Source organism: Lontra canadensis, unplaced genomic scaffold (genome assembly GCF_010015895.1).
Source record: "Lontra canadensis isolate GAN:19392208 unplaced genomic scaffold, GSC_riverotter_1.0 scaffold91, whole genome shotgun sequence".
Lineage (NCBI taxonomy): Eukaryota > Metazoa > Chordata > Mammalia > Carnivora > Mustelidae > Lontra > Lontra canadensis.
Genome location: NW_022631085.1, coordinates 6,871,900 through 6,897,180, shown reverse-complemented (window position 1 = coordinate 6,897,180; position 25,281 = coordinate 6,871,900). Strand labels below are relative to the sequence as shown.

Sequence of the window (25,281 nt, the reverse complement as noted above, 5' to 3'; positions counted from 1 at the left end):
TTCTTCCATTTCTTTGTGTCTTCCTCAATTTCTTTCATGAGTACTTTATAGTTTTCTGAGTACAGATTCTTTGCCTCCTTGGTTAGATTTATTCCTAGGTATCTTATGGTTTTGGGTGCAGTTGTAAATGGGATTGACTCCTTAATTTCTCTTTCTTCTTTCATGTTGTTGGTGTATATAAATGCAACTGATTTCTGTGCCTTGATTTTATATCCTGACACTTTACTGAATTCCCGTACAAGTTCTAGCAGATTTGGAGTGGAGTCTTTTGGGTTTTCCACATAAAGTATCATATCATCTGCAAAGAGTGAGAGTTTGACTTCTTCTTTGCTGATTTGGATGCCTTTAATTTCTTTTTGTTGTCTGATTGCTGAGGCTAGGCCTTCTAGTACTCTGTTGAATAGCAGTGGTGATAGTGGACATCCCTGCTGTGTTCCTGACCTTAGGGGAAAAGCTCTCAGTTTTTCTCCATTGAGAATGATATTCCCTGTGGGTTTTCATAGATGGGTTTGATATTGAGGTATGTGCCCTCTATCCCTATACTGTGAAGGGTTTTGATCAAGAAAGCATGCTGTACTTTGTCAAATGCTTTTTCAGCATCTATTGAGAGGATCATATGGTTCTTGTTCTTTCTTTTATTAATGTATTGTATCACATTGATTTGCGGATGTTGAACCAACCTTGCAGCCCTGGAATAAATCCCACTTGGTCGTGGTGAATAATCCTTTTAATGTTCTGTTGGATCCTATTGGCTAGCATTTTGGTGAGAATTTTCACATCTGTGTTCATCAAGGATATCGGTCTGTAATTCTCTTTTTTGATGGGGTCTTTGTCTGGTTTGGGGATCAAGGTAATGTTGGCCTCATAAAATGAGTTTGGAAGTTTTCTTTCCATTTCTATACTTTGGAACATTTTCAGGAGAATAGGTATTAATTCTTCTTTAAATACTTGGTAGAATTCCCTTAGAAGCCGTCTGGCCCTGGGCTCTTGTTTGTTGGGAGATTTTTGATGACTGCTTCAATCTCCTTACTGGTTGTGGGTCTGTTCAGGTTTCCTATTTCTTCCTGGTTCAGTTTTGGTAGTTTATACGTCCCTAGGAATGCATCCATTTCTTCCAGATTGTCAAATTGGCTGGTGTATAGTTGCTTATAATATATTCTTATAATTATTTGTATTTCTTTGGTACTGGTTGTGATCTCTCCTCTTTCACTCATGATTTTATTTATTTGGGTCCTTTCTCTTTTTGGTAAGTCTGGCCAGGGGTTTATCAATCTTATTAATTCTTTCAAAGAACCAGCTTCCTAGTTTTGTTCTACTGTTTTTTGTTTTTTTTTTTTTTTCGTTGTTTTTTTTGTTTCTTTTTCATTGATTTCTGCTCTGATCATTATTATTTCTCTTCTCCTGCTGGGTTTAGGCTTTCTTTGCTGTTCTTTCTCTAGCTCCTTTAGGTGTAGGGTTAGGTTGTGTATTTGAGACCTCTCTTGTTTCTTGAGAAAGTCTATATATTATAAAGTATTGCTATATATTTTCCTCTCAGGACTGCCTTTGCTGTGTCCCACAGATTTTGAACAGTTGTGTTTTCATTATCATTTGTTTCCATGAGTTTTTTCAATTCTTCTTTAATTTCTTTGTTGACTCATTTTTTAGTAGGATGCTCTTAGCCTCCATGTATTTGGATTCTTTCCAACTTATCTCTTGTGATTGAATTCTAGCTTCAGAGCATTGTGGTCTGAAAAAATGCAGGGAATGATCCCAGTCTTTTGGTACTGCTTGAGACCTGATTTGTGACCCAGGATGTGATCTGTTCTGGAGAATGTTCCATGTGCACTAGAGAAGAATGTGTATTCTGTTGCTTTGGGATGGAATGTTCTGAATATATCTGTGATGTCCATCTGGTGTGTCATTTACAGCCTTTATTTCATTGTTGATCTTTTGCTTGGATGATCTGTCCATTTCAATGAGGGGGGTGTTAAAGTCCCCTACTATTACTATATTATTGTCAATGTGTTTCTTTGATTTTGTTATTAATTGGTTTATATAGTTGGCTGCTCTCATGTTAGGGGCATAGATATTTAAAATTGTTAGATTTTCTTGTTGGACAGACCCTTTCAGTATGATACAGTGTCCTTTCTCATCTCTTATTATAGTCTTTGGCTTAAAATCTAATTGATCTGATATAAGGATTGCCACCCCAGCTTTCTTTTGATGTCCATTAGCATGGTAAATTGTTTTCCACCCCCTCACTTTAAATCTGGAAGTGTCTTTGGGTCTAAAATGAGTTTCTTGTACACAGCATATTGATGGTTTTGTTTTTTTATCCATTCTGATACCCTTTGTCTTTTGATTGGGGCATTTAGCCCATTTACATTCAGGGTAACTATTGAGAGATATGAATTTAGTGCCATTGTATTGCCTGTAAGGTGACTATTACTGTATATTGTCTCTGTTCCTTTCTGGTCTACTACTTTTAGGCTCTCTCTTTGCTTAGAGGACCCCTTTCAATATTTCCTGTAGGGCTGGTTTGGTGTTTACAAATTCTTTTAATTTTTGCTTGTCCTGGAAGCTTTTTAACTCTCCTTCTATTTTCAATGATAGCCTAGCTGGATATAGTATTCTTGGCTGCATGTTTTTCTCGTTTAGTGCTCTGAATATATCATGCCAGCTCTTTCTGGCCTGCCAGGTCTCTGTGGATAAGTCCGCTGACAATCTAATATTTTTACCATTGTGTGTTACAGACTTCTTGTCCTGGGGTGCTTTCAGGATTTTCTCTTTGTCACTAATTCTTGTAAGTTTTACTATGAGATGACAGGGTGTGGACCTATTTTTATTGATTTTGAGGGGGGTTCTCTGCGCCTCCTGGATTTTGATGCTTGTTCCCTTTGCCATATTAGGGAAATTCTCTACAGTAATTTGCTCCAGTATACCTTCTGCCCCCCTCTCTCTTTCTTCTTCTTCTGGAATCCCAATTGTTCTAATATTGTTTCATCTTATGGTATCACTTATCTCTCAAATTCTCCCTCTGTGGTCCAGTAGTTGTTTGTCTCTCTCTTGCTCAGCTTCTTTATTCTCCGTCATTTGGTCTTCTAAATCACTAATTCTCTCTTCTGCCTCATTTATCCTAGCAGTAAGAGCCTCCGTTTGTTATTGTACCTCATTAATAGCTTTCTTGATTTCATATTGGTTAGATTTTAGTTCTTTTATTTCTCCAGAAAGGGCTTTTATTTCTCCAGACAGGGTTTCTCTAATAATTTCCATGCTTTTTTTGAGCCCAGCTAGCACCTTAAGAATTGTTATTCTGAACTCTAGATCTGACATATTACCAATGTCCTTATTGATTAGGTCCCAGCCTCGGTCATGCCTCTTGTTCTTTCTTTTTATGGTGAGTTTTTCCACCTTGTCATTTTATCTAGATAAGAATATATGAACTAGAGAATAAAATACTAAAAGGGTGGTAAAGACCCCAGATAAATGTGCGTTAACCAAATCAGAAGAGACCCCAAATTGGGGGGAGAGGGAGAAGAAAGGAGGTAAAAAGAAGTTCAAAAAATTTTTTAAAAAGAAAAAAAAAATATATGTGTGTGTTTGTGTGTGTATATTAGACCGATGAATAGAATAGAGCCACCCACTTGATTTTGGGTGTATTTTGGTCTCAGAAGAAATTACGTCCCAAAATCTTAGAGAAAGAATAACCTATATATATACAAAAATAAGGGTAAACATAATGAAGGGATGGAATATGACTGTAAAGGTGAAAATTTTAAAAAAATCTAAAAAAGGAGTTGATAAGTTGGTTTGGAAAAGAAAGAAAAAGAAAGTGGAGGGAATTTGCTCAGGCTGGAAACTAGAACAAAACCATGTGGTAGATTTAGAGTATATTTTGATCTATTAGAAGAAGTTGTATCCCCAAATTTTTTAGAAGAAAAAACCCTGTATGTATACAAAAAATAAAATTAGATACAATGAAGGATAAAATATGACTATAATAATGAAGTTTTAAAAAGGTTTTTTTAGGAAGGTATTGTTAAGGTACACTAGTTAAAAAAAAACTTTAAAAGAGGAAACAGTAAACGTTAAAAAAAATTAGAATAAGATGAAAAAAAATAAAATTAAAAATATTTAATTAACTTTGCAAGACTAAAGAATCACGGGGAGGAAGCCATGAATTCTATGCTTTGCTTTTCCTTCCTCTGGAGTTCCGCCGTTGTCCTTGATCGGTGAGCTTAGTCTTGGCTGGATGTTCTTGCTGATCTTCTGGGGGAGGGACTTGTTGCAGTGGTTCTCAAACGTCTTTGCCTAAGGTGGATTGCGCCGTCCTTTCCAGGGGCCGGGCTGAGCAATCTGCTCAGGTTAGCTCTTGGGAGCTTTTGTTCCCTGAGCGCTTTCTGTGGAGCTCTGGAGGACGGGAATGACAATGGTGGCCTCCCCGTATCTAGCCCAGAGGAGCTGAGAGCTTGGGGTCCCACTCCTTAGTGCGCCCTCGGAGAAAAGCGCTCAATCACTCCCATTTCCCTAGTCTCTGGCCGGGCTCCGAGCTCACCTGGCCTGTGACTGAGCATTTCTGTCTCTGGCGCACACCCCCGTTTGGAGTCTCCAAACCCAGCAGATGCCTGTTGCGCTGGTCTTTTGGTGTGTCTCCCCAGATCTGCCATTTGTGGCGTCTGTGCTTGAGGAGCAGTGGTCCAACTGTGCTGTGGGTCACGGTTTAAGGTAACCCCAAGCTGAGAGCTCCCTCCTTGGCTCCATCTCTGTAGTCGGCTTCCCCGCTCTAATACCTGCGAGCTCTGCTACACCCAGACACCCCCGATCCTTCTGTGACCCCGCGGAACCTGAGACCACACTGTCCCCACAAGGGCTCCACCACCGCTTAGCCTCTAGAACGACATCTCTCAGTGGAGCAGACTTCTACAAGTTTGGATTTTGTGCTCCGTTGCTCCACCGCTTGCCACGAACTGGCCCCTACCCCACCGGTCTATCTTCCCGTCACTTTGGATTTACTTCTCCACACGTCCTACCTTCCAGAAAGTAATCGGTTTTCTGTTTCTAGAATTGCTGCTCTTCTTCTCTTCAATCCCCTGTTGGATTTGTAGGCGTTCGGAATGGCTTGATAACTATCTAACTGATCTATCTAACATAATCTAACTGATTATGACCTGATGTCATCTCAGTCTGCTACTTCTCTGCCATCTTGACTCCTCTCTCTAGGTGAATGTTTTTTTAAATCGAGGGATAACATAAATAAAGTGCAGTGATCGTCAGTGGCTTTGTGCTTAGAATTACATTTGTGCGTACCTTAGGGCAAGACAGAAGACATTTCTGGTAGCTTGTCCTCAGTCTCTAACCCCTCCTCCTTTCTAGAGCTGCCTTTTTAAAAAAAATTGTGGCGGAATACTCTAAAAGTAATGGATTATCTATTTTTTTAAAAGACTTTATTTATTTATTTGTCAGAAAGAGAGAGAGAGAGAAAGCACACAAGCAGGCAGAGAGGCAGGCAGAGGCAGAGAGAGAGGCAGGCTCCCGGCTGAGCAAGGAGCCCGATGCAGGACTCGATCCTAGGACCCTGGAATCATGACCTGAGCCGAAAGCAGCAGCTTAATCTACTGAGCCACCCAGGAGTCCCTGGATTACCTATTTTTAAGCATTGAGTTTAGTGACATTAGCTACTTTCTTTGAAGGTACTCATTACATTTAAATGGCATTGGTAATACTTTCTTGGGCACAGTGACTGGACACAGAAACATCTAGAAGAGAAAGTGAAAGTTCCCCCAGCTTCACTGTCTTCTTTAGAAGGGAAAACTATTTGGAGCCTGTGGAGCCTTCCAGACCTTGCTGTGTGTACTGTCATGCCCAGATCTCTCCATACAGGAAAGCATGATACAGAGGGCCAGGTTTTAATTGATAATTTTATTTTTTTAATTGTAACCGGAATCCCAGATGGGTTGCCCGACTGCAGCTCGCTTTCTCACGTGCAGTGTGCACGTGGCCTTTCTGGGGGTGGGGGGCGCTCCCGGACCTAACAGAGGGCATTCTGTTCGACACCTGGGGCATTGACGGTGCTGTGTCTTCTTCCCTGTCCAACACCTGGGCCTTACGTGTGTTTGTCTGGGCCTTCCTGACCCCTTGCTCCAGACCCCTCTCGCTGTCCATGCAGAGCTGGCTCTCAAATCCCACAGCCCCGAAAGGCCTTAGTTACTCCTGACCCCTGGGGAGTCACCTTCTGGAGTATTTACACTTTGCACAAGGCTGGAAGCCTCAGGGTGGAGGAGTGGAGGCTAGAGTGAGGTATGGTTAGCCAGTGGGCAGAAGCACACTAGGGAGCAGTTCAGCCCTTGGGCCATCCCTAAAATCACACTGACTCTGAAGTGAGCTTTTCCCTTTCTTTTGGTTAGTTTCACCATCCTTGCTCTTGCTCCGTGCTAAAGTTAACCTTCCAAGGACTCCTGTTTTCTTCCATCCCACACTTTTCTTTGTCCTTCTCTCTTTTACTTTGGGTGCAGCGTGGGCACATACCACGCAGCCATGAATTCACTCAACAGAGGCCACTGAGGCCCTGCCTTGCTCCAGGCACCTGATTTTGTGTTGAGAGCATAGCAGTGCGGGGCAGTGGGGGTTGCGGAGGGTGTAAGCTGGATGGGCCCTGCTCCTGTGGACTTTCCATCTGGAACACTGGAATTGTCCACTGTCACATGGAGAGTCCTGAGAGGCCAGTAGCCAGAAGGCTCTTGACGGGAGCCACAGGAACAATCATGAATCTCTGTCCGCATTTCCCAGCCAGGCCTTGTCAGCTTCTCCATGGTAACTGTGGGGTTTTGATGCTATCAGTATTAAGAAAAACACAGGCTTTTGAATATAAAAGAAAAAAAAAAAAGAACAGTAAAGTTCAAAGTTCTAATGTCCAAATGATTCCTGATGAATTTTTTTTAAAAGGTTAACATGCATACCAGATTAGAAATTTCAGACCAGACGGAAAGGTCTAGAAATGAAAAAAATGCAACTGTGCTTGTGCAGGTGCAGGACCAGAGATGAACTCCTTTATCCCCCAGAGATGAAGTCCTAAAATATTTGTAGGCTGCTTTCCAGGAAAAGCCGTTCACAGCATCACATGGGCCTTTGAAGAGCTTTACCTGTAGGGGGCCCTGCTGAGTTCCCCGCTCATGCTTCTCCACCCTGGTACCAGTTTGGAATCCAGGCACATAGCTACAAAAAGACCTAAGTCTCCTTAACATGTACGTGGATTCCCATTCTATGGGCAGACTGTAATGACCTAACCACTCTCCTATTGATGGACATTTAGGTTATTTCCAGCTGTTCCCTGGGTAAGGTTGCATTTTAAAGGTTTGAAATTTCCCCAGTAAACATGTCCTCCCAACACCTGACCATCGAGAAGAGCAGATCCCTTTGGAAAGTTTTAAAATTTATTTTCACAGTTGACTCTTACCTTTTTTTTTTTTTTTTTTTTTTGTAAGGAGGCAGGGAGAGGAAGGTGACTCCGATGTTGGATGCTTACTGAAAGAACTTTTACATCCGTGATTACGTTTAGTTCTGGAAGGCCAGAATTATCTACCTTGTGTATTAGACAAGGACTCTGATGCTCAGAGAGGACCCACAGCTCATGGCAGGGTCCAGCTGGGGATCACACTGCTCTGAGCAGCCCTGGGCCTCACACGATGTTTCACTTCCCTTTGTTTTGCCACTTCTGTACATCTGAGTTCACACGGAGCTCAGGGAGAGGTTTCTACATCCATCCACGTGAAGTTTTAGTTAGACCTCCTAACCGGGCGATGTTTTGCTCTGCTTCAGTCTCGGTTTTCTGTTTCAGAAAGCTTTGATTGCGTATGGGAGTAAGTGGTGATCAGAGGAAGCAGTGACTTTATCTCAGGACCCTAATTTCCTGGGTTCGAGTCCTTCAGCAGAAGATGAAGGGGCTGTCCAGGGCTGTGTTCGATCAGACAGCATCCCGAGTGGGTTCTGATGAATGCTGTCTGTCAAATGCGGCACGCCCGGGGGGCTCCCATCTCTGGGTTCCCACTTACTGGTGTCTGTAATGCACTCTCTGGGTTTCCTGGGCAGTAGAATCCTATCTACTGTCATTATTTATCTGTCATTTTTCTGGATGAATAATCCAAAATGAGTAAATAAAAATTAATGTTTGGATTTGGATGCTAATTTAGCTTCCAGTTAGGTTTTGTTTTGAGCGTTATTGAAATTAATCTGTGTTCCTTGAGCACATTCCACTTACTGGCAAGGTACGGTGGCCCCCAGAGTACCGTGGGTGGTTGGTTGGGGGTAAATTGAGAAGATGGATAAACCATATCAAGATAATGGAAACGTTTTCTTTAAAACTTTTTCCTTTTTTAATGACAAAAGGATGTCTGGGCATCATCCAGACCCTGAAAAGAGAGAAATACTTGAGTCAGAATCTGCCCCAAACAGACTAGTTTTCTTTTGTCTTTTTTTCTTGCTAGACGCGGCCCATTTGCATGTAAACACTGTTTAGAGGTACTGAGCCCAGAACTGAGTTTGAACTCCTGAGGAAGCACCTGTATTTCAGGAGGAGCTTGGGTTTTGGGATTGGGCAGTCTTCAGTTCCACATCTGACTCTTGGCTCAGGACCTGTGTGACATGGGCATGTCACTTTGTCCTTTGGAGTCTCTGTTTTCCTATCTGTAAGATGGGAGTGGCCATCTGTCTATCTCCTGTTTGTTACCTGGACTGAGACGCAAATCAGTGTTTCCCACAGGCCTCTTTCATTTCTCTTAGAAAGCTCCTGACTTCTCAGGGGAGAACTTCTTCCAGCTTCCTTTGGGGACAAGTTTAACTCCCTGCTGGTACTTGCCAAGCCCCCCTTTTTAAAGAGCCAGCATTTGGCTACATCTAGTACACCTTGCTTTTTCTTTTCTGTTACTTATTTTTTACAACAATAAGAGACACTGCTATTCCTTGCCTTGTAGCAGTATACTGCTTCTTCTAACATACATTTATTTAAATTAGAAGTTAGGAATGCCTGGGTGGCTCATTCGGTTAAGCATCTACCTTTGGCTCAGGTCATGATCCTGGGGTCCTGGGATTGAGCCGAGCGTTGGGCTCTCTGCTCAGCGGGGAGCCTGCTTCTCTTTCTCCCTCTGCCCCTCCCCTGTGCTCGTGTGCTCGCTTGCTCTCTCTCTCAAATAAATAAAATCTTGAAAAAGTCAGTAACAGTAGCATGCCATACTGAGGAACTAAATTGGGTGGATGGTAGGTGGGTTTGAATCTCAACTTGGCTACCTCCTGGCTCTTTGACTGTGGGTGGGTCCTTTACCAACTCCGAGACTCTGTTTTATCATCTATAGAGGGAGGGAAATGATAGGAGAACCTTCTGGGGTCGTTGTCAAGTTCAAATGAGATCGTGCAGTCAGGGCCCTTTGAGCAGCATCTGGCACATGCAAAGTACCCTAAAGGTGTTAACCAGAAAGGTGTTTTCTTGACAAGTGATGGCCTTTGGGAAGCCCACGGCTGGTGTCAGTAAGGTGCCGAGTTTCTGACTTAGGGTGGCGGGCTTGAGTAAATGGTAGCTGATGCCCTGGTTTTGATGACTTAACCATGGTGGTGTTCATCATCGTCCTGATGATGAAGTAGGAGGTAGCCTTTATTTTTGTTCCGGAAATAGAATTTCTTGGGGCAGCAACTCTAGGCAGCTTGACGATGGTGTCTGGCGAGATTCCAAGGTTCCAATCCGTGTGTTGACTTCCCTAGGCCAAGCCCAGCATTCGGTGCTTCATTAAGCCCACCGAGACGCTTGAGCGCTCCCTTGAGATGAACAAACACAAGGGCAAGAGGCGGGTGCAGAAGAGACCCAACTACAAAAACGTTGGGGAGGAAGACGAGGAGGAGAAGGGGCCCGCCGAGGATGCCCAGGAAGACGCTGAGAAGACTAAAGGTACTGAGGGTGGTTCAAAAGGCATCAGGACGAGTGGGGAGAGTGAAGGTGAGTGTGCCCGCGAACGCCACCCTGCCGCCTGCGCCGCGAGCCGGGCTGTCCCTTGTGTCTGGTCCCCGTTGTGTGTCCATCCCCGACGCCAGTGTACCTCATTCTGCAGGCCCAGCCCTTTGCAGGCAGCTGTAGGCAGGTCCTCATCACATGGGTGACCCAGAGCAGGCTTCTTGACTCGGAACCCTGTGCCTCAGTTTCTCCATCAGTAAGCAGAGGCTAGCAGATGGTATTTACTTTGTCATTCCGAGACTGGAATGAGTGAATACGCGCACTGTGCTCCGAGCAGTGCCTGGCCCGGGTCGCAAGCACCTGACGCTGTTACCGCTGTTGTCACGCTCATTGCAGTTCTGTTCGTCCCGTCACCTGCCATTCTGGTTTTTGACGCGGGTCGTTGTTTCCAGTGCACTGCAGGAAGAAAGCCCATGTTTAATGAGATCATATACCTTTAAGACAACTGTGTTTTGGGGGATCCAGTAACCAGATATCATCCCCTAGGTTCTTACGTTAGGATTTCTCTGAAGTCTTGTCTTCGGACAGTGAGTGAGGTACACCGGGGTTCGGGGCACATGTGCTCAAAAAGCCAAATCATCCGTTCCTCTTTCTCTTTTGTGTTGGGATGATTCTGGGTGAATTTCCACCTTGCTCTGACTCACATGCTAACACCTTCTCGATCTGGACAGCAGTGTGTGCTCTGGAATTAGGCAGGCTTCAGCCGTGCAGGCTCTCTGGTGTCAGGGGCTGGGTGCACAGCCACACAGATGGGGTCTCTGGCCACGGCCCCGGGCACCCGGGGTGGAGCAGAGGATGGGGTAGAAATGGGATGGGGGCTCCGCTTGCTGGCCGTGAGCTCCCCCCACACTTCCTGCAACACACGGGCTGTCCTCAGCTCCAGCTGTGGGCTGTCCTCTTGGGTGTGGGGCTGGTTGTGACTGCTCCAAAGCCGGCAGCTGTCATCGGCCCATCAGTCTGGACTGTGGGAGTCCCTAGTCTGGGAGGGTCTGGAACTGGAAGATAGAGTAGCTCCGTAAATCCGTGACTGGGAACTCATTTGATTTGGGCAGTTTGCTATGATTTCGGAGCCAGAACCCAACCCCATCTCCACCCTGCTGGCCCCATTCTGAATCTCTTGGCAGTTCTCAGGAAATGCCAAGATCCCATTTTGATAAGTCTAACTGAAGTATCTCTCTGGTGCCGCCCAGCCCCCTTTGTAAGGCTGAGACCCTCGCATGCTTTTATTCCTGTTGAAAGTGTGCAGGAAGCACTTTGACAAAGGAATTCCTGTTTGGCTCGGGACACGGATGCCAACAAGTATGTCTTTGGTGGGGAGGTGAGGGGCAAATGCAAGGTAAGCAAGCCATCTAAGTTGGCTTAGTTGCATCTTTTCTCTCTCTCGCTCTCTTTTTTTTTTTTTTTAACTCAGGAGAAAGCTGTCTGGGTAAAAACCCTGGGGTTTAGTTGTCCTGTGGCCACACTGGGGTAAAGGAGGAGGATTTCACCCCATTTTGTACTCTGTGTTCCTGTCGATTTTGTTTTGGAAAGATGCTACCTCTTTCATTCCAATCCTTTTAAGGGCTGCTCTCTAACCAGGCCTGGCCATGACTAACCCTGGTGTGGACAGGGCAGGCTTGGCCGCAAGCACACAGGCAAGTGAGTCAGCCCGGCAGCCCAGTCCTGGCGTGTGGGGCTGCAAGCGGCTTGGCTGGGCTGCTGTTCTAGCTCGCTGTTGGGATTGGGGTGATGACTCCCCAAATGCTGAACCTGCCTGTCCTCTGCCCAGGGCAAGGGGGAAAACATTGACCAGCCTCCAAAAACCTGTTTCCTGGGTGCTTTCTCGGCCAGGTTGTACCAGACAGGGCCCCAGGATCTCCCCCAGAGGTTTTGCTTGGACAGTTGATGCTGATGTTAGAACTTTAGTTGAACATGATTCTCAACGGTCGCCCCCGCCCTTGACATTTTGGTGTCCTCCTATTTTCTCAAACACACAGTAGTCATTCCAAAATATTATGGAATATTTCTCATCTTACCACCCAGCTCAACATAAATAAATATAGCTCCCACAGGCCTGTCTAGCAATGACACAGCTCCCTGGGCGGCGGCCGCTCAGGTGAGCGGGGCTTTGTGTGTGGTAAATTTGACTCTTGGTTATTCTTAGATTTCAGGTGTGGCCGGTGGGTATCCTCTCCTTAGCCTGTGTCTGGGTGAAACCAGGCAGGTCTTAGGTCGTACAACTTGGAAGGGCATCAGGCCACCGTGTCCATGTGGGACATGCTAAGAGATGGGATGCCTTGCAGTCATGTCTAGGTTTATTGTGAGCCTCGACTGGTCTCCCCAAGCTCCGTACCTCAGTTTCCCCATCTGGAAATTGAGTATTAAAAAATGTAATTCACGTGGTGCTTTTTTTTTTTTTTTTTTAATGGATATATGTTAGGATTCTTGTGGTTCTGAGAGTCAGAAATTGGACTCTGACTGGCTTCCAAAGGGTGATTATTGTTCGTGTCGCCGGAAGGCCTGGGCAGGGCCGGCCCCAGATATAGATGACCACCGGGAGCACGAGGCTCGCATCCTGCCTGCCTACCACTGAGCAGAGAAGGAGCTGCTTCTTCCCGTCGGCTGCAGCTCCAGCCTGGGAGCCAATGCCCTGTGACACTGATGGGCCTGGCTCACCCGTTGCTGTAGAAGGGTGTTCTGTGCCGACTAGTCAGGCTTGGGTTGCTTGTTGATCCCGTGATAATGACTCCCTTGGTGAAAAAGAAAATAGGGTGTGTCCATCAGAAGAAGGGGGCACGGATGCTGAGCCAGCAGAAACAGCAGATGCTCCCTGAGAAAGCTGCACTGTTTCTGTGCTCTCCTTTGCCCTTTGGAGGTGGCTCTGTGGCTCTTCTCCCCTCCAGATGACTTTTCTCTGGCGGGCTTCTTGTCCTGTCCCTGGATCTAGAGGCTTGTTGACATCCTGCTTGTAACCGGCGTGGGCAGCTCTGGAGTGAAGAGATGCTGGCCGCAGCTTCCCCTGCAAACCCTGGTGTCCCCGCACTCGTGGGGGAAATCTTGCCTCAGCGAGGTGGCAGAAGGCACAGGCATAAAAAGGCGTATGGTCACAAGTCACAATTTTGCCATGACCTGATTTAAATGTGGCATTAACATGTTCTTTTTCTACAGTGCAACCAGAATTCACACCTCCTCCACACTGAAGCCCAGACAAGGAAGAAGTGTGAAATGAGTGTGTGCCTCTGGACCCCTCTGCTTGGCTTCGGGTCCCAACTGATGAGTGACTCATTTGGAAACTGAGAAAATCACAGGGCCCCTAAATTTGCAGAAATTGCACACTAAAAGGAAAAAGAGGGGTACCCTCGTGCCCGTGGCCAAATAAGTGTTCACTTGATGCATGTCAGTCTGAAAGGACAGTTGTCTCTTTTTGGAGCCACTCAGAGCAGTAACTTAATAAGCAGACCTAGAACAAGAAAGCGAATTGTTTGCACTTCTTGTCTGAAAAATAGGGTGTAGTTTTGGTGTTTGCCTATGGAAAAAGTAGGCGCTGATTTCATGTCCTCAGATTAAAGACCCACTCTTTTCTTGAATCCCAGCAAGGGCACGGAGTGAAAAGTCCATCCCTGACTTTGAAAATGCCAGGTCAGCTGGGAGTTGAGGGGTGCCTGGACGTTGGGAACCCCAGCTTTGCCTGTTTTTTTTTTTTTTTTTTTCCTTTCCTTCTTTTGAAGCCTCCATTGAAATGAAATGGAATCCTGGCCTCATTTCTGGCTCCTCTTGCAAAGCCAGAGCCAAGCCCACGGCTGGCAGAGTTTCCTCATTGGGACGAGTTGTGGATTAGCCACTGGTAGGTGGGGGTCTGACTCGTAGACCCTGGAGAGGCTGCTCCTGAGCAGCTCTGTGACCCTGGGCAAGTCATTGCTTCCCCATGGGAGGCTTCACAATGCACAGCCCTCAGGTTGACGGAAATGAGAGCATCACCATCTCAGCACTCGACCGTGTGGCCCAGGAGCACTGCAGAGGCAGCCTGGCCAAGGTGGAGAGCAGAGTGCGGAGCTTGGAAGGACCGTGTGTGTTCAGGCAACCCCCTGCCACTCCCTACCGTGAGTTTCCACGAAGCCCGGTTCTCTGTTCATTTGTCTAACGAATTAGTGAGGTGGCTGTGTGGGTGAGTGTGTGTGTGGGGGGGGGCGCGGACAGCAGGAAGGGAGGGAGGAGAAGGATTAGGAGGCTGGGCCACCATTGCAGAGACGTGGGAGTGCCATCTTTTCAAATGGGCTTAACTAGTATAAGGAACTTCCTAGAAAAAAACATTTGGAATGCAATCTTGTGCTGTTCAGTCAAGGAAAACAACAAAACAAAGGAAGAGGCTCCCCCAAATCCCCAGCCCATACACACCCTGTTGTTGCCAGGTGCCTCTGGAAATTCTGCTCCAGAGCCGGCCAATAGCATGCAGGCCTTCCCTTATTTCCTAGGTAACCAGCAAGGGCATTTTTTCCTCCTTCCCTGAACGTTCTCGTTAGGGCCTTCTTATTCTTCCCTTCCCCCTTTTTATTATCTGTCCTCATTTTGATTCCTGGAATGTAGAACACAGAGGGCAACTCAGAAAATCCTTGAGTCTGTGAAGTCAAAGACTGTCGGGAGGTCATGCCTGTCATTTCCCTGAAAAGCACTTCATTTACCAAATATTAATCAGACTAGAATGTACATCATCCTGGGCAAGTTGATGGATCATTGCTGTTATTTAAAAAATCAGAGTGTCAGAGCATCAGGGAAGCTCCCGGGTCTGGCCAGAGTTGTCACTTGGAGGGGGAGAGGTTGACATCTTCGGGTGCTGGGGGTCCTTCGGGCTCGCCTGTCCATCCACACTGTCGTGCAACCTGCACCACCGTCCATCTCCATAGCTCTTTTCATCCTCCTGAACTGAAACTCCGTCCCCCTTAAACACGTAACTCCCCATCTTCCCACCGCCCCTCTGGCAACCATCTTTCCACTTTCCAACCTTCCAGCTTGGGTTGCGTCCACCGTTTGGTCCTCGTGACTAGTGCTGCTCTGCTCTGCCCATGGCTATGCAAATCCTGTCCTGTTCTGGGGGCTTTTATGCAAATGACAAGAGGTTGAGGGCCGGGGTGGGGCCTGTGAGGCCTGAGGAACTGGAGATTGGGGTTCCCCGCCCAGCTGCCCAGCCTCACGAGGAAGGTCCTCGACTCCCAGAGGCTCAAGGCTATAGTTGTGTAAAGGGGTTATACCACCCACCAGGCTGGGGTGCAGGAGCCCTTCACGGTGGTGGGTCCAGGGCCTGGTGCTGGGACTGTAGCCACACAGGTGCTCCTTGCCAGGACGTGGCTGATGGGCCGTGCCGAGAGAGGAGCCCCCCCAGCAGTGGGGCAGAGGCCCACCACCTCGATCTCTCTCTGCCCTCAGTGTGCCCTCCTGTAGAATGCAGACATCAGGCCAGCTCAGCACTGCTCCAGCTGTGGGATTGCAGGGGTGTTTGTAAGTGGGATGGGGCGGTGAGAAGATTCTTGTTGACATCAGCCATCAGCTCCGGGCCAGCCGGACATGCTGTCCTTCACGCCTCCCTCACGTCCCCATGTGCCCCCACGCGCCCCCCACTCCCACCCGCCCCCCCTGTCCCAGTCCACAGCAGGCCTTGCTCCTGGTTGTTTCCTCATGGCGTACACTTTCACACTTGCTTCCTATTTACACCAGCTGTATGCTTAGAGGACTAAGGAGGCTTTTTTTTTTTTCATTTGAAAATAATTTCAGATTTATAAGAATTAGGAGAAACAAAAATAGTATAAAGAACACCTGTTTACCTTTTACCCGGGTTCATCGTATAACATGTTGTGGCCCATTTGGTTTCTTATTTATGTTTTCCCTATCTCTGTCCATACACACACACACACACACACACACACACACACACACACACACACAATTTTCTGGGTGAGTTGCATCTATCTTGTCGCTTTGCTCCTACGCGTGTGAACACCCAGTTGCTAAGAATCGGGCTTTGGCTTGAATGACCCCAGGGCAGCTGTCCACGCCAGTGTGGGTTTCTGCTGTCCCTGTCCAGTTTGTCTGTTGGCCTGATAATCTCCGTTCTAGCGTATTTCCCCCACCAGCCTGGGGTCAGGTAGTTCCTTTAATTGTCACGTCTCTCAGGCCTTCATGACCCTGGAACATCTTTCCACAACCTTCTCTTTCACAACAGTGACATTTTTGAAGAATGCACAACCTTTCCCTCCTTTGTTTTAATAAAATACTCCCTCGTCTGTCTTTGGTGTTTTCTTTGTGATTACATGGAGGTTACGCATTCTCGGGTGGACTGTGGTGTAGATGGTGTCCTGTCCTTCTCAGAGTGTCCCACCTGGAGGCATGTGCTGTCCCCCTGACCCTCACGGGTGACATGAATATTGGTCACCTGCTGTGGTGACCCTTCTCTCTGCTGTATAATCGCTTTCTCTTTTCTTTACAACTAATTCACAGGGAGGCGCTTAGAGATAATACAGACATGCTGTGCCTCATTACAGTGCCCATGGGAGACGGCATTCGCTAATGATACTTGTCTGATCCTGTCTTCACCAGACTGGTGGCAAAATGTTCATTTTCCAACGTCAGCGCTCTCTCCGTGTTTAAAAATCAGCCCTCAGCATTCCATTGCAAGCAGGATTCCTCCCTTCTCCCCATTTCTTTCTTTATCAGTTCTTGGCGCAGACTCAAGGATTTCAATTTTTAGTGGTTTGTATTTCATTACTGATTGAATTCATCCGATGCTTAAATTGTCCCAGACTTGGCCTTTGGGAACCCTTTTGCACTGGCTGCTGTGTCCTTGTGCTAAGCTCCTGTCATTTCTTTTGAGCAATCCTTATACTTTCTGGCTTGATAAGGTATTCCACGTTCATCTTGGAATGGTTGGGGAATGCCCATCCCTGACACGAGCCATTTCTCTGGAAAACCCTGCTTCCGGCGCCTGGGTGGCTCAGTGGGTTAAGCCTCTGCCTTCGGCTCAGCTCATGGTCTCAGGGTCTTGGGATCGAGCCCCGCATCGGGCTCTCTGCTCAGCAGGGAGCCTGCTTCCTCCTCTCTGCCTGCCTGCCTCTATGCCTACTTGTGATCTCTCTCTCTCAAATAAATAAAATCTTAAAAAAAAAAAAATCACAGGAATTTGTTAAAAAAAAAGAGAGAGAGAGAGAGAAAAACCCTGCTTCCTCTCAGTGGACAGTGGTATTAGAGGCCAGGAGCTGGGTGCCAGAAGGGCTGATGGCTACTGGGGTGCCTTGCTTTTTGGCCCTTTCAACGGAGAGATCTAAAAAACGGATGCCTGTATGTACACAAAATATACATTTACTCGTGCATACACGTACATATGTACAGACATGCGTATGTGTGTGCATATTTTAGAAATCATGAATGCGTAGCAATATCTCCAATATTGAGACCAACGCAGATCCATTCCCAGAGCGTTCTTTCTTGCCTTCCCCCATTCCAAATCTGTGTGTCACTTCTTCAGTGAGAGCCTTGGCTCCCAACAATGTACACACGTTTGTTTGCTCAATCCTATAATACATCTTAAAAAGTTTCAGTTTGCTTATTGTTTAATAAATAGGAGTTCACGGTGCTTTGCAGTCTCCTCCCACCCCTGCATGCCTCACCTGTCTCCCCGCTGAGGGTATACAATCCAGGAGGATGTTTGTAGCTCCTTGTTAGTCTGCCCTTTCTTTGGTCTTTATTCCCTATCAGGGTAGGTATAGTATACATTAGAAAAAATATTGGTCCTTTCTTTTTTTCGTCTGGTTAAGGGTTATTCCTTCTCATTTTTACAGATTTAATTTCTTCTTCTTCTTCTTCATCTTCTTCTTAATATATGGGTTATTAACAAATTTAAAACCGCGCAAAAGGGTAAGTTTAAGAAGTGTCCCTTTTTCCATATTCCATCCCATTTCTCTTCCCCTGGTAGATAACCAACTTGGCTGCTTTCTGGAATAGCCTTCCCACGTTTGTTTTTGTGAGAATAGGAGGATCTATAAATGCTTTCTTTCTTTCTTTTTCCTTTTAATATTTTATTTATTTGTCAGAGAGAGAGAGAGAGAGAGAAGGCACAAGCAGGCAGAGTGGCAGGCAGAGGCAGAGAGAGAAGCAGGCTCCCCGATGAGCAAGGAGCCTGATGTGAGATTCGATCTCAGGACCTCGGGATCATGACCTGAGCCGAAGGCAGCGGCTTAACCGACAGAGCCACCCAGGCACCCCCGTTTTCTTAATCTCCCTTCTCTGTTACACACAGGGTAGCACACTGTAAACACTCTCTTTCCTCTTTGCCTAGCGGCTTCTCTGGAAATCACTCCGTATCAGCTCACCGAGGTCTTCCTCATTCTGTTTTACAGCTGCTGTGTGTGTCTGTACCAAAGTTTATTCAACCGATCTTTATGCTTGGACAGTTAGGTAGTTTCCAATATTTTGCAATTACAAGTAATACTTCAGTGAATGCCCTTGTGTGTGTGCATTTTTATATTGTTAAGGGGTGTATCTTCCAGATAAATCCTTGCAAGCCGGGATGCTCAATTGAAGAGTATAATGTGATTTAACGCCCCCCCCCTTTTTTCTTAAGGTTTCATTTTTTTAAGTAATCTCTACACCGTGTGTGGTGGTTGAACTCTCAACCCCAAGATCACGAGTCACACCCTCCACCGACTGAGCCAGCCGGGCGCCCCTCAAGTTTCCTTTTAAAGTGTATTTAAATCAAAAGAAAAAAGTGAGATCAGATAAAATGATGAGATAAATAACAAATAGTACGGGCAACACATAAACTTGGCAAGCATCCAAGAGGCAGGCAAAGGACTGAGGCTGAAACAAAACTGAGCTGGGTTCTTGCCGCCCTCCCTTCAGATTCTAAAATAGAAACCCACATGGGATGAGGGCTTGTGGTATGTTGTAGCAGGTTCAAGTGGAGTTTCCTGGGAATTCGGCATCAGAGCCGGAGTCCTGGCCTCCGTGACTGCCCATGGAAATCCGTGCCCACGAGCCCACTGATCTGGGTTTTCCTTGGGGGTAGCAGCATGGTGTGTGTCCCCTGGGCGGGGAGCAAGGCTGCACCGAGACAGTCGCATATCCACAGGAGGAGTGGGAGCGGGGGGCCCAGAAGGCTGTGCAGGACCATGCCCCATGTTCTGGTCTGGCATAAAAAGGAAGTTCACTTTGACCCTGAGTCACCAGGAAAAGAAAGGTCAAATCTTCTTTGGTACCCTTTTTTAAAGATGATTGTGGAATCCATTTTACAATAGTGAGAATCTGGAGAGACCCTCTCCCCCAAAACTTATTATACCCCGCGTGCCCACATGGCATTTTACATACAGTTTCAGGGAGTTGACAGATGCTAGGAAAGAATCACTACTTTCAAGAGTTGTTTGGATAAAATTGTTAAAAAGAGAGGGGGGCAGGGGAAACCTGTGTTGGCACTGGAAGGACTGTTGTACATTCATCTAGAGAATTCATCCCCATGGAACAGCTCGCTCCCTGACTGTGCTGGCTGGATGAGGATACAGTGGGTGGGATACGGCTGTAGGAACCAAGGGGACAGAACTGAGGTTCAGAAACCTCACTGTGGATGGAGAGACCCTTGTGGAACTGGTCCTGGATGAGGATGGGACCTGGGAGTGGGAGGGCAGTGGCCCTGGCTTTTTGCTGGTACTTTTCTAACTATGCTAATTGTCACTCTGCTTTTGGGCTTCTGTTTCCTCATACACAGTATCCAGGACTGAACCGGTGGTTTTTAGCAGTCTTGTGTGAAGCCCCAGAATTCTAGAAAGGAGCTTCAGGGGCTTCTGTAGGGTGCAGGAGGAAACCCGCGGCTGGGGGTGTTTGGGAACCCACCCATCCTTTACCCGGAGCAGCTCTGTTCCCGTCTGTGGTGGCGTGCTATGGGAAATTGTCATTCAAAATTAATAGGTCACTCCTTAACTAAGTTTGATGAGCACTAGACTGGATTATCTTTAACTGCTGTCTGCTCCAGAATTCTGAGTGTTCAGGGAGATTAAAAAATTAAAAAGGAATAATCACATCACCGCAGATGTATTCTCTAGGCTGAGGCACTAGGGCTTGGCCCTGTGACCTTGGGGAGTCCTTGAAGCTGAGTTCCTGCTCTGTCAGCCAGGCTGGGAGGGAGGGGAGCCTGCAGCTGGGCAGGAGGTGTGTCAGAGGTCCCAGGGTGGAAGCCAGAGGCTGACACCATCGTCCTGCTTGGTAGCCTTCCGATGTTTTCACTGGCACGCTCTGTCGGTAAACACAAACAATCAAATAAATGTCATTTACGCAGGCATCTCCCCAATATAAATGCATTTATTGTAAATTACACCTATTTGTATTGCTGTGCCAAGGTCAGATACATCGCGAAACAAAACAGATGGTTGAAAGATGAGGATAATTAAAAATAAGAGAGGTGCTGCCCCGTGAATCATCTCCTCTCCCCGCAGAGAGGTCCCGGTCGTGGGGAGGCAGCTGGAGGAGGTTGGTAGGGGTGCAGGCGCAGGCGCAGGAGGGAACAATCATTCTCAGACGGCAGTCTGCACCCCCACCGGCCTGCTGCTGTGGCCATGCTGTGCGGACTGCTGTTGACTCAGTAGCTCCCTGTGAATTGACTCACTCGTTTTTTTTCCCCTTAAATTTCACCTTCCCCTAAGCAGTGAGGTCCGCAGAAGAACAGGTTTTCCGTGCAGTCTGACTCTTTTTAAGGCACCCTGGAATAAACACAGAACTCCGCAAACAGAACCTTTGTCTGCATTGCCCTTGAAAATCCTGGGTCAGCCCCCACATGTGGGATGGCTCCGTGGAAGGCTCCACGGGGGAGGAAGGGGCTGGTGATCCGGGCCTGTGTGGATGGGTGGAGGGTGTGCTCCTCCGTGCTGGAGGACAGGTGCAGGCACAGCTGTACCTCAAAGAGTTCCCCAGGGTGGTGGGCATGTGTTGCCTTAGGGTGGATGGGGTGGAGCCCTGAGGCACCCGCTATGTGTCATAGCAGCCGTGCATCACTGCCGGCCCTGTCTGCTGCTGGAGCTTCCCATGTTGGGCTAGCCCAGCCATCTGTCTGTCCATCCCGGTGGTGAGCACTTGCTGCATATGGGGCGCTGGACTCGGCACTGGAGTTCCAGTGGTGAGCAGAACAGAGAAGGCGGCTCCTCTTATGAAACCCCCATTCGAGCGGGGGAAGGCAGGCAGCAAACAAGCAAGCCATAAATAGAAAATAGGAAATCCAGGCAGTTATAAATGCTATAAAGTAAAATCGAGATAAGGGAGGGAAGGGACAGGGGTGCCTGGGTGGCTTAGTGGGTTAAGCCTCTGCCTTCAGCTCAGGTCATGATCCCAGGGTCTTGGGATTGAGCCCCGCATCGGGTTCTCTGCTCAGCGAGGAGCCTGCTTCCTCCTCTCTCTCTGCCTGATTCTCTGCCTACTTGTGATCTCTGTCTGTCAAATAAATAAATAAAATCTTAAAAAAAAAAAAAAGAGGGGGAAGGGACAGATTCAGCCAGAAGAATTTCCAATAATTTATGTAGCTACTCCCTCCAGGAGGCAGAGTATAACTCCCTGCTCCTTAAGGGGGGGCTGTGCTTAATGACTTGCTCCCACAGAGTGTGCAGGGAGAGAGGAGGGAAAGTCACTTTCCAGTGGAGAAATCTGACTGGCATTCGCTTGGCCCAGTGCGCAGACTTACCATCGGTGGTGATCGGGCCGTGTCACCGGCCTGCGTACTCGCTACATCGGGCCGCAAAGGGCACTTCCCCGGTGTGGGCTTCCTCCCAGAAACCTCTACCCCAGTCTGTTGATCTGAGAACATCAGACAGACTCAGATAGAGGAACATTCTGCAGACTACCTGACCAGTTCTCTTGGCTCAACCCCTAAGGTCACCAGAAGCAGGGGAGTCAAAAACTGTCCCAGCCAAGAGGAGCTTAAAGGGGACATGACGACTAGATGTAACATGGTCCCCGGGATGGGATTCTGGAAGAGAAAATGGACAGTGGGGAAAAACTAAGAAACTATGAATAAAATCTGCATTTTTGATCAAAATTTAAGAAGGTAAAAACCGGTGCAGAGGGAGTCTGAGAAGACATCTCTGGAGTGGTGGCATTTGAGGCTTGAAGGGTGTCCTTGAGTCAGGCCAGGGTGGGAGAGACCCGGAGTGAAAGCATTTCAGGCAGAGGAAGCAGCTGTGTAAAGATCCTGGGGCAGACATAAGCTTGGGCCCATCAAAGAGCACAGAGGAAGCTCAGCACAGGTGGAGAGGGGTGTTGGGGAGAAGGCCAGGCAGTGAGGTCAGAGGTGGAGAGGGACCGGGTTCCACAACAGGCCGCCTCGACACTGTGGAGGGCATGTGGATTTCATCCTCCGTGCGATGGGAAGGCAGTGGGGAATTCTGAACAGAAGGGCGGCATGAGCTAATTTCCACTTAAAATCACTTGGGTCTGTGTGCAGAGCGAAACTAGAAGGTAAAGGGAGGCAGAGCCAGCTGGGAGACCTTTACCCGAGTCCAGGGAAGAGCATAGATGGCAGGGGTCCACCAGAGTCCTGGGCGTCGTCCCATCCCTCCAGATACAAGTGCAGCTTTGCACGTCAGCATCCTTTTCCCTACGTCTGTCTCCTGAAGATGAGGGCAATGACCTGAACTCCGGGTTCCGAGAACTAGCTAATTGAAGGTCTGCACCTGCATGTCAAAGAACTCTGACAGGGACCCCTTAGAGCCAGGAGCGAACCCTCTCTCATTCGCCTGTGTTGGTTCATACCTTACCTCCTGAAAACTAAAAACGTACACCATGCTTATGTCGGTTGCTACACGTGGCCCTTATTTAATTGGGAAAAATACAGTGAGCTCCCTGACCTCCCTCTGCCTTCTGGAGGTTGTCAGCCGAAAAGGAAAACCAAAGGCTTCAGCCATGTCAAAGCCTTCGCTGGAGTGTAAACAGTTTCAGAATCTTCTCCGTGAACTTGGTTATGCTTTCTTAACTACATATTATTTTTTGTCTCTGCTGCCTCAGCTCCCTTGGGAAGGAAGTGTGGTGTCAATAAGGACAATAAGTGCCTTAGGAAAACATATTTGAAATAAAATAAATGACTGCAATTTGCACTTTTTTATTAAAATCAGGGCCCCGTTTCTTGGCACTGGCAAGACAAAAGGAAGAGAGGTTCTGGCCTCTGTCTCATTTCTCCCCAGCTTGTTGCCGATGTCCGGTCCCTGCTGACGCGCGCTTGCTGGACACGCTAGGAGCGGTCCACATGGGCTCTGGCTCTGGCTCTGGGATGACTATGTCTGCAAATCTAGGGCTGTGAGGCTGTCCGAGCTCATCCCTGTTTCTGTATTTGCTTCCAGAGATAGAGATGGTGATCATGGAGCGTGGCAAGCTCCCGGAGCTGGCGGCCAGCACCTCTGTGCAGGAACAAAACACCACGGACGAGGAAAAGAGCGCCGCCGCTACGGGCTTGGAGAGCGCGCAGTGGAGCAGGTGCCGCGGGCGGGCCCAGTCCTCCTGCACTCACGCTGGTGCCATGGGGAGCACGGGGTGGGGGGCAGCCCGGAGGCCAGCCTGCCAGTCAGGGTGGGGGGGTGCTGTTCTGTCGCTGGGATGAGGAGGTGGGCTGAGCGATGCTGGGGGTTGCGGTGCCCACAAGAGGTAACCAGGGGCCTCTTCCCCCCACCCAGACGGCTTCTTTGGCCTCTTAGCAAACTTGTCCTGCTTCCTGCCTTTCCTTGCTTCTCCAGCCCCGCTCGAGAGGCCACAGGGACAGAGCTGGCGCTCAACTCTGTCATGCTCACCCCTCAGAAGGGGGTGACCGAGACATGGCACCACCTCCCCCAAGCCTTTCGGTGGTGGGCCCTGTCCTTAAGGGTGTGGGCCACCTCGCAGCCTTGTACCGGCTGCCCCTGGCAGTGCTCTGCTGCTCCCAGGAAGGATCCCCTCGGGGCCTGTCTGATTCACTCACTGCCACACTCCCCTGCCAGCCGTAGGGCCTGCCCTCTTCTTGGCTCAGCCAGCGCGATTTCGTGCTGCTGTCCGCCTTCCACTTTTTGCCCGAGTGTTCATTTCACTGATGGCCTGCTGCAGCTACACCCTCTTCGGCCTTCGAGATGCCACGTTTCCTGGAAACTGGCAGCACCAGCCCTTCTTCCAGAGTGGGACTGGGTGGCAGGCTGCTCCCAAAGTGTGCAGGGAACGGCCAGGAGGGGACTTTTTTCATTTCGGAGTTATTTCCTTGCCGAGCGGCCCCACTGCAGAGACCCCTGCGGTAGCCTCATCCCACTGCCGTGTGAGTTCCGCAGGGCAGCGGGGTTCCGCTGTGAGCCTACCAGCGTTCACTTCCTGAACCCTCAGGGCGGAGGGGCTCGAACGCACACACGCCCCCTCCCATTTCTTAGTCCGGCTCCAAGACTTGGACCCCACCCGTCTGCCTCCACCTGTCTTCGTTTGGCAGCCGTCTTAGTTATCTAACGCTCAGGATGGATTTCTATCAGATGCGCAAGGGAGCCACTTCTCGTTGGGTTTAAATTAAAAAACACCGGAGTGTGGTGCGGGCTCTGTGTTGTTGCAACTTACAAAGACTCTTTTGATTTAGCTTAGCAGCAAAAAACACAACTCCTGACGCCCTGAAAAGTCAGGAAATCATTCTGAACACAGAAAGGGAGGGTGAGACAACCTTCAGTTGCTTGGCACAGCGTTAGCGAGGATATAAATAATTGGAACAACCACCAATGACTAGTAGTGGGGGAGGGTGTACAGCAAATGGGGGGCGTCTGCTTACTAGAATAGGAGCTGCTACTTTTACGTGAAAACTGTCAGGAGGTGATGGGTTTCTTAGGATCTAATAAATGGAAACAGAGCACATATTTTACATATGTCTGGTCATAGCTTTGTTTTTTTTTGTTTTGTTTTGTTTTTGTTTAAAGATTTTATTCATTTATTTGACAGAGATCATAAGTAGGCAGAGAGGCAGGCAGAAGAGAGGCAGAGAGAGAGGAAGGAAAGCAGGCTCCCCACTGAGCAGAGAGCCTGATGTGGGGCTCGATCCCAGGACCCTGGGATCACGACCTGAGCTGAAGGCAGAGGCTTTAACCCACTGACCCACCTAGGCGCCCGGTCATAGCTTTGTTAAAGGAAGAAGTATAACCATGTATTATTTAATAAAGAAAAAAATGAACAGACGAAATGTTAGGTTTGAAGGTTGGGTTGAGATTATTTTTTTCCTGATTTTTTTTTTTTTTTTTTTTTTTTTTAGTAAAGAGGGGGGTTTTTTTAGGGTTTTTTAAATTTTTTTTTTTTTAAAGATTTTATTTATTTATTTGACA

The 25,281-nt window shown here is 47.8% G+C and overlaps 1 protein-coding gene across 13 annotated transcripts in view; it reads left to right on the top strand.

Annotated features, from left to right (window-relative positions):
* The window catches only part of CLEC16A (C-type lectin domain containing 16A), a 203,137-nt gene that overhangs the window by 46,471 nt on the left and 131,385 nt on the right, over positions 1 to 25,281 (top strand). For 11 of the 13 annotated variants that reach the window (XR_004380158.1, XR_004380159.1, XM_032836306.1 and 8 more), the window contains 2 exons: positions 9,730 to 9,961; positions 23,311 to 23,443. Coding sequence is in view for 11 of the 13 variants with exons in the window: in XM_032836306.1 (XP_032692197.1) it covers positions 9,730 to 9,961; positions 23,311 to 23,443 (365 nt within the window). In the remaining 2 variants the exon portion in view is untranslated. The remainder of the gene's footprint in view (positions 1 to 9,729; positions 9,962 to 23,310; positions 23,444 to 25,281) is intronic. The other 2 variants (XM_032836307.1, XM_032836308.1) reach the window with 1 other exon arrangement.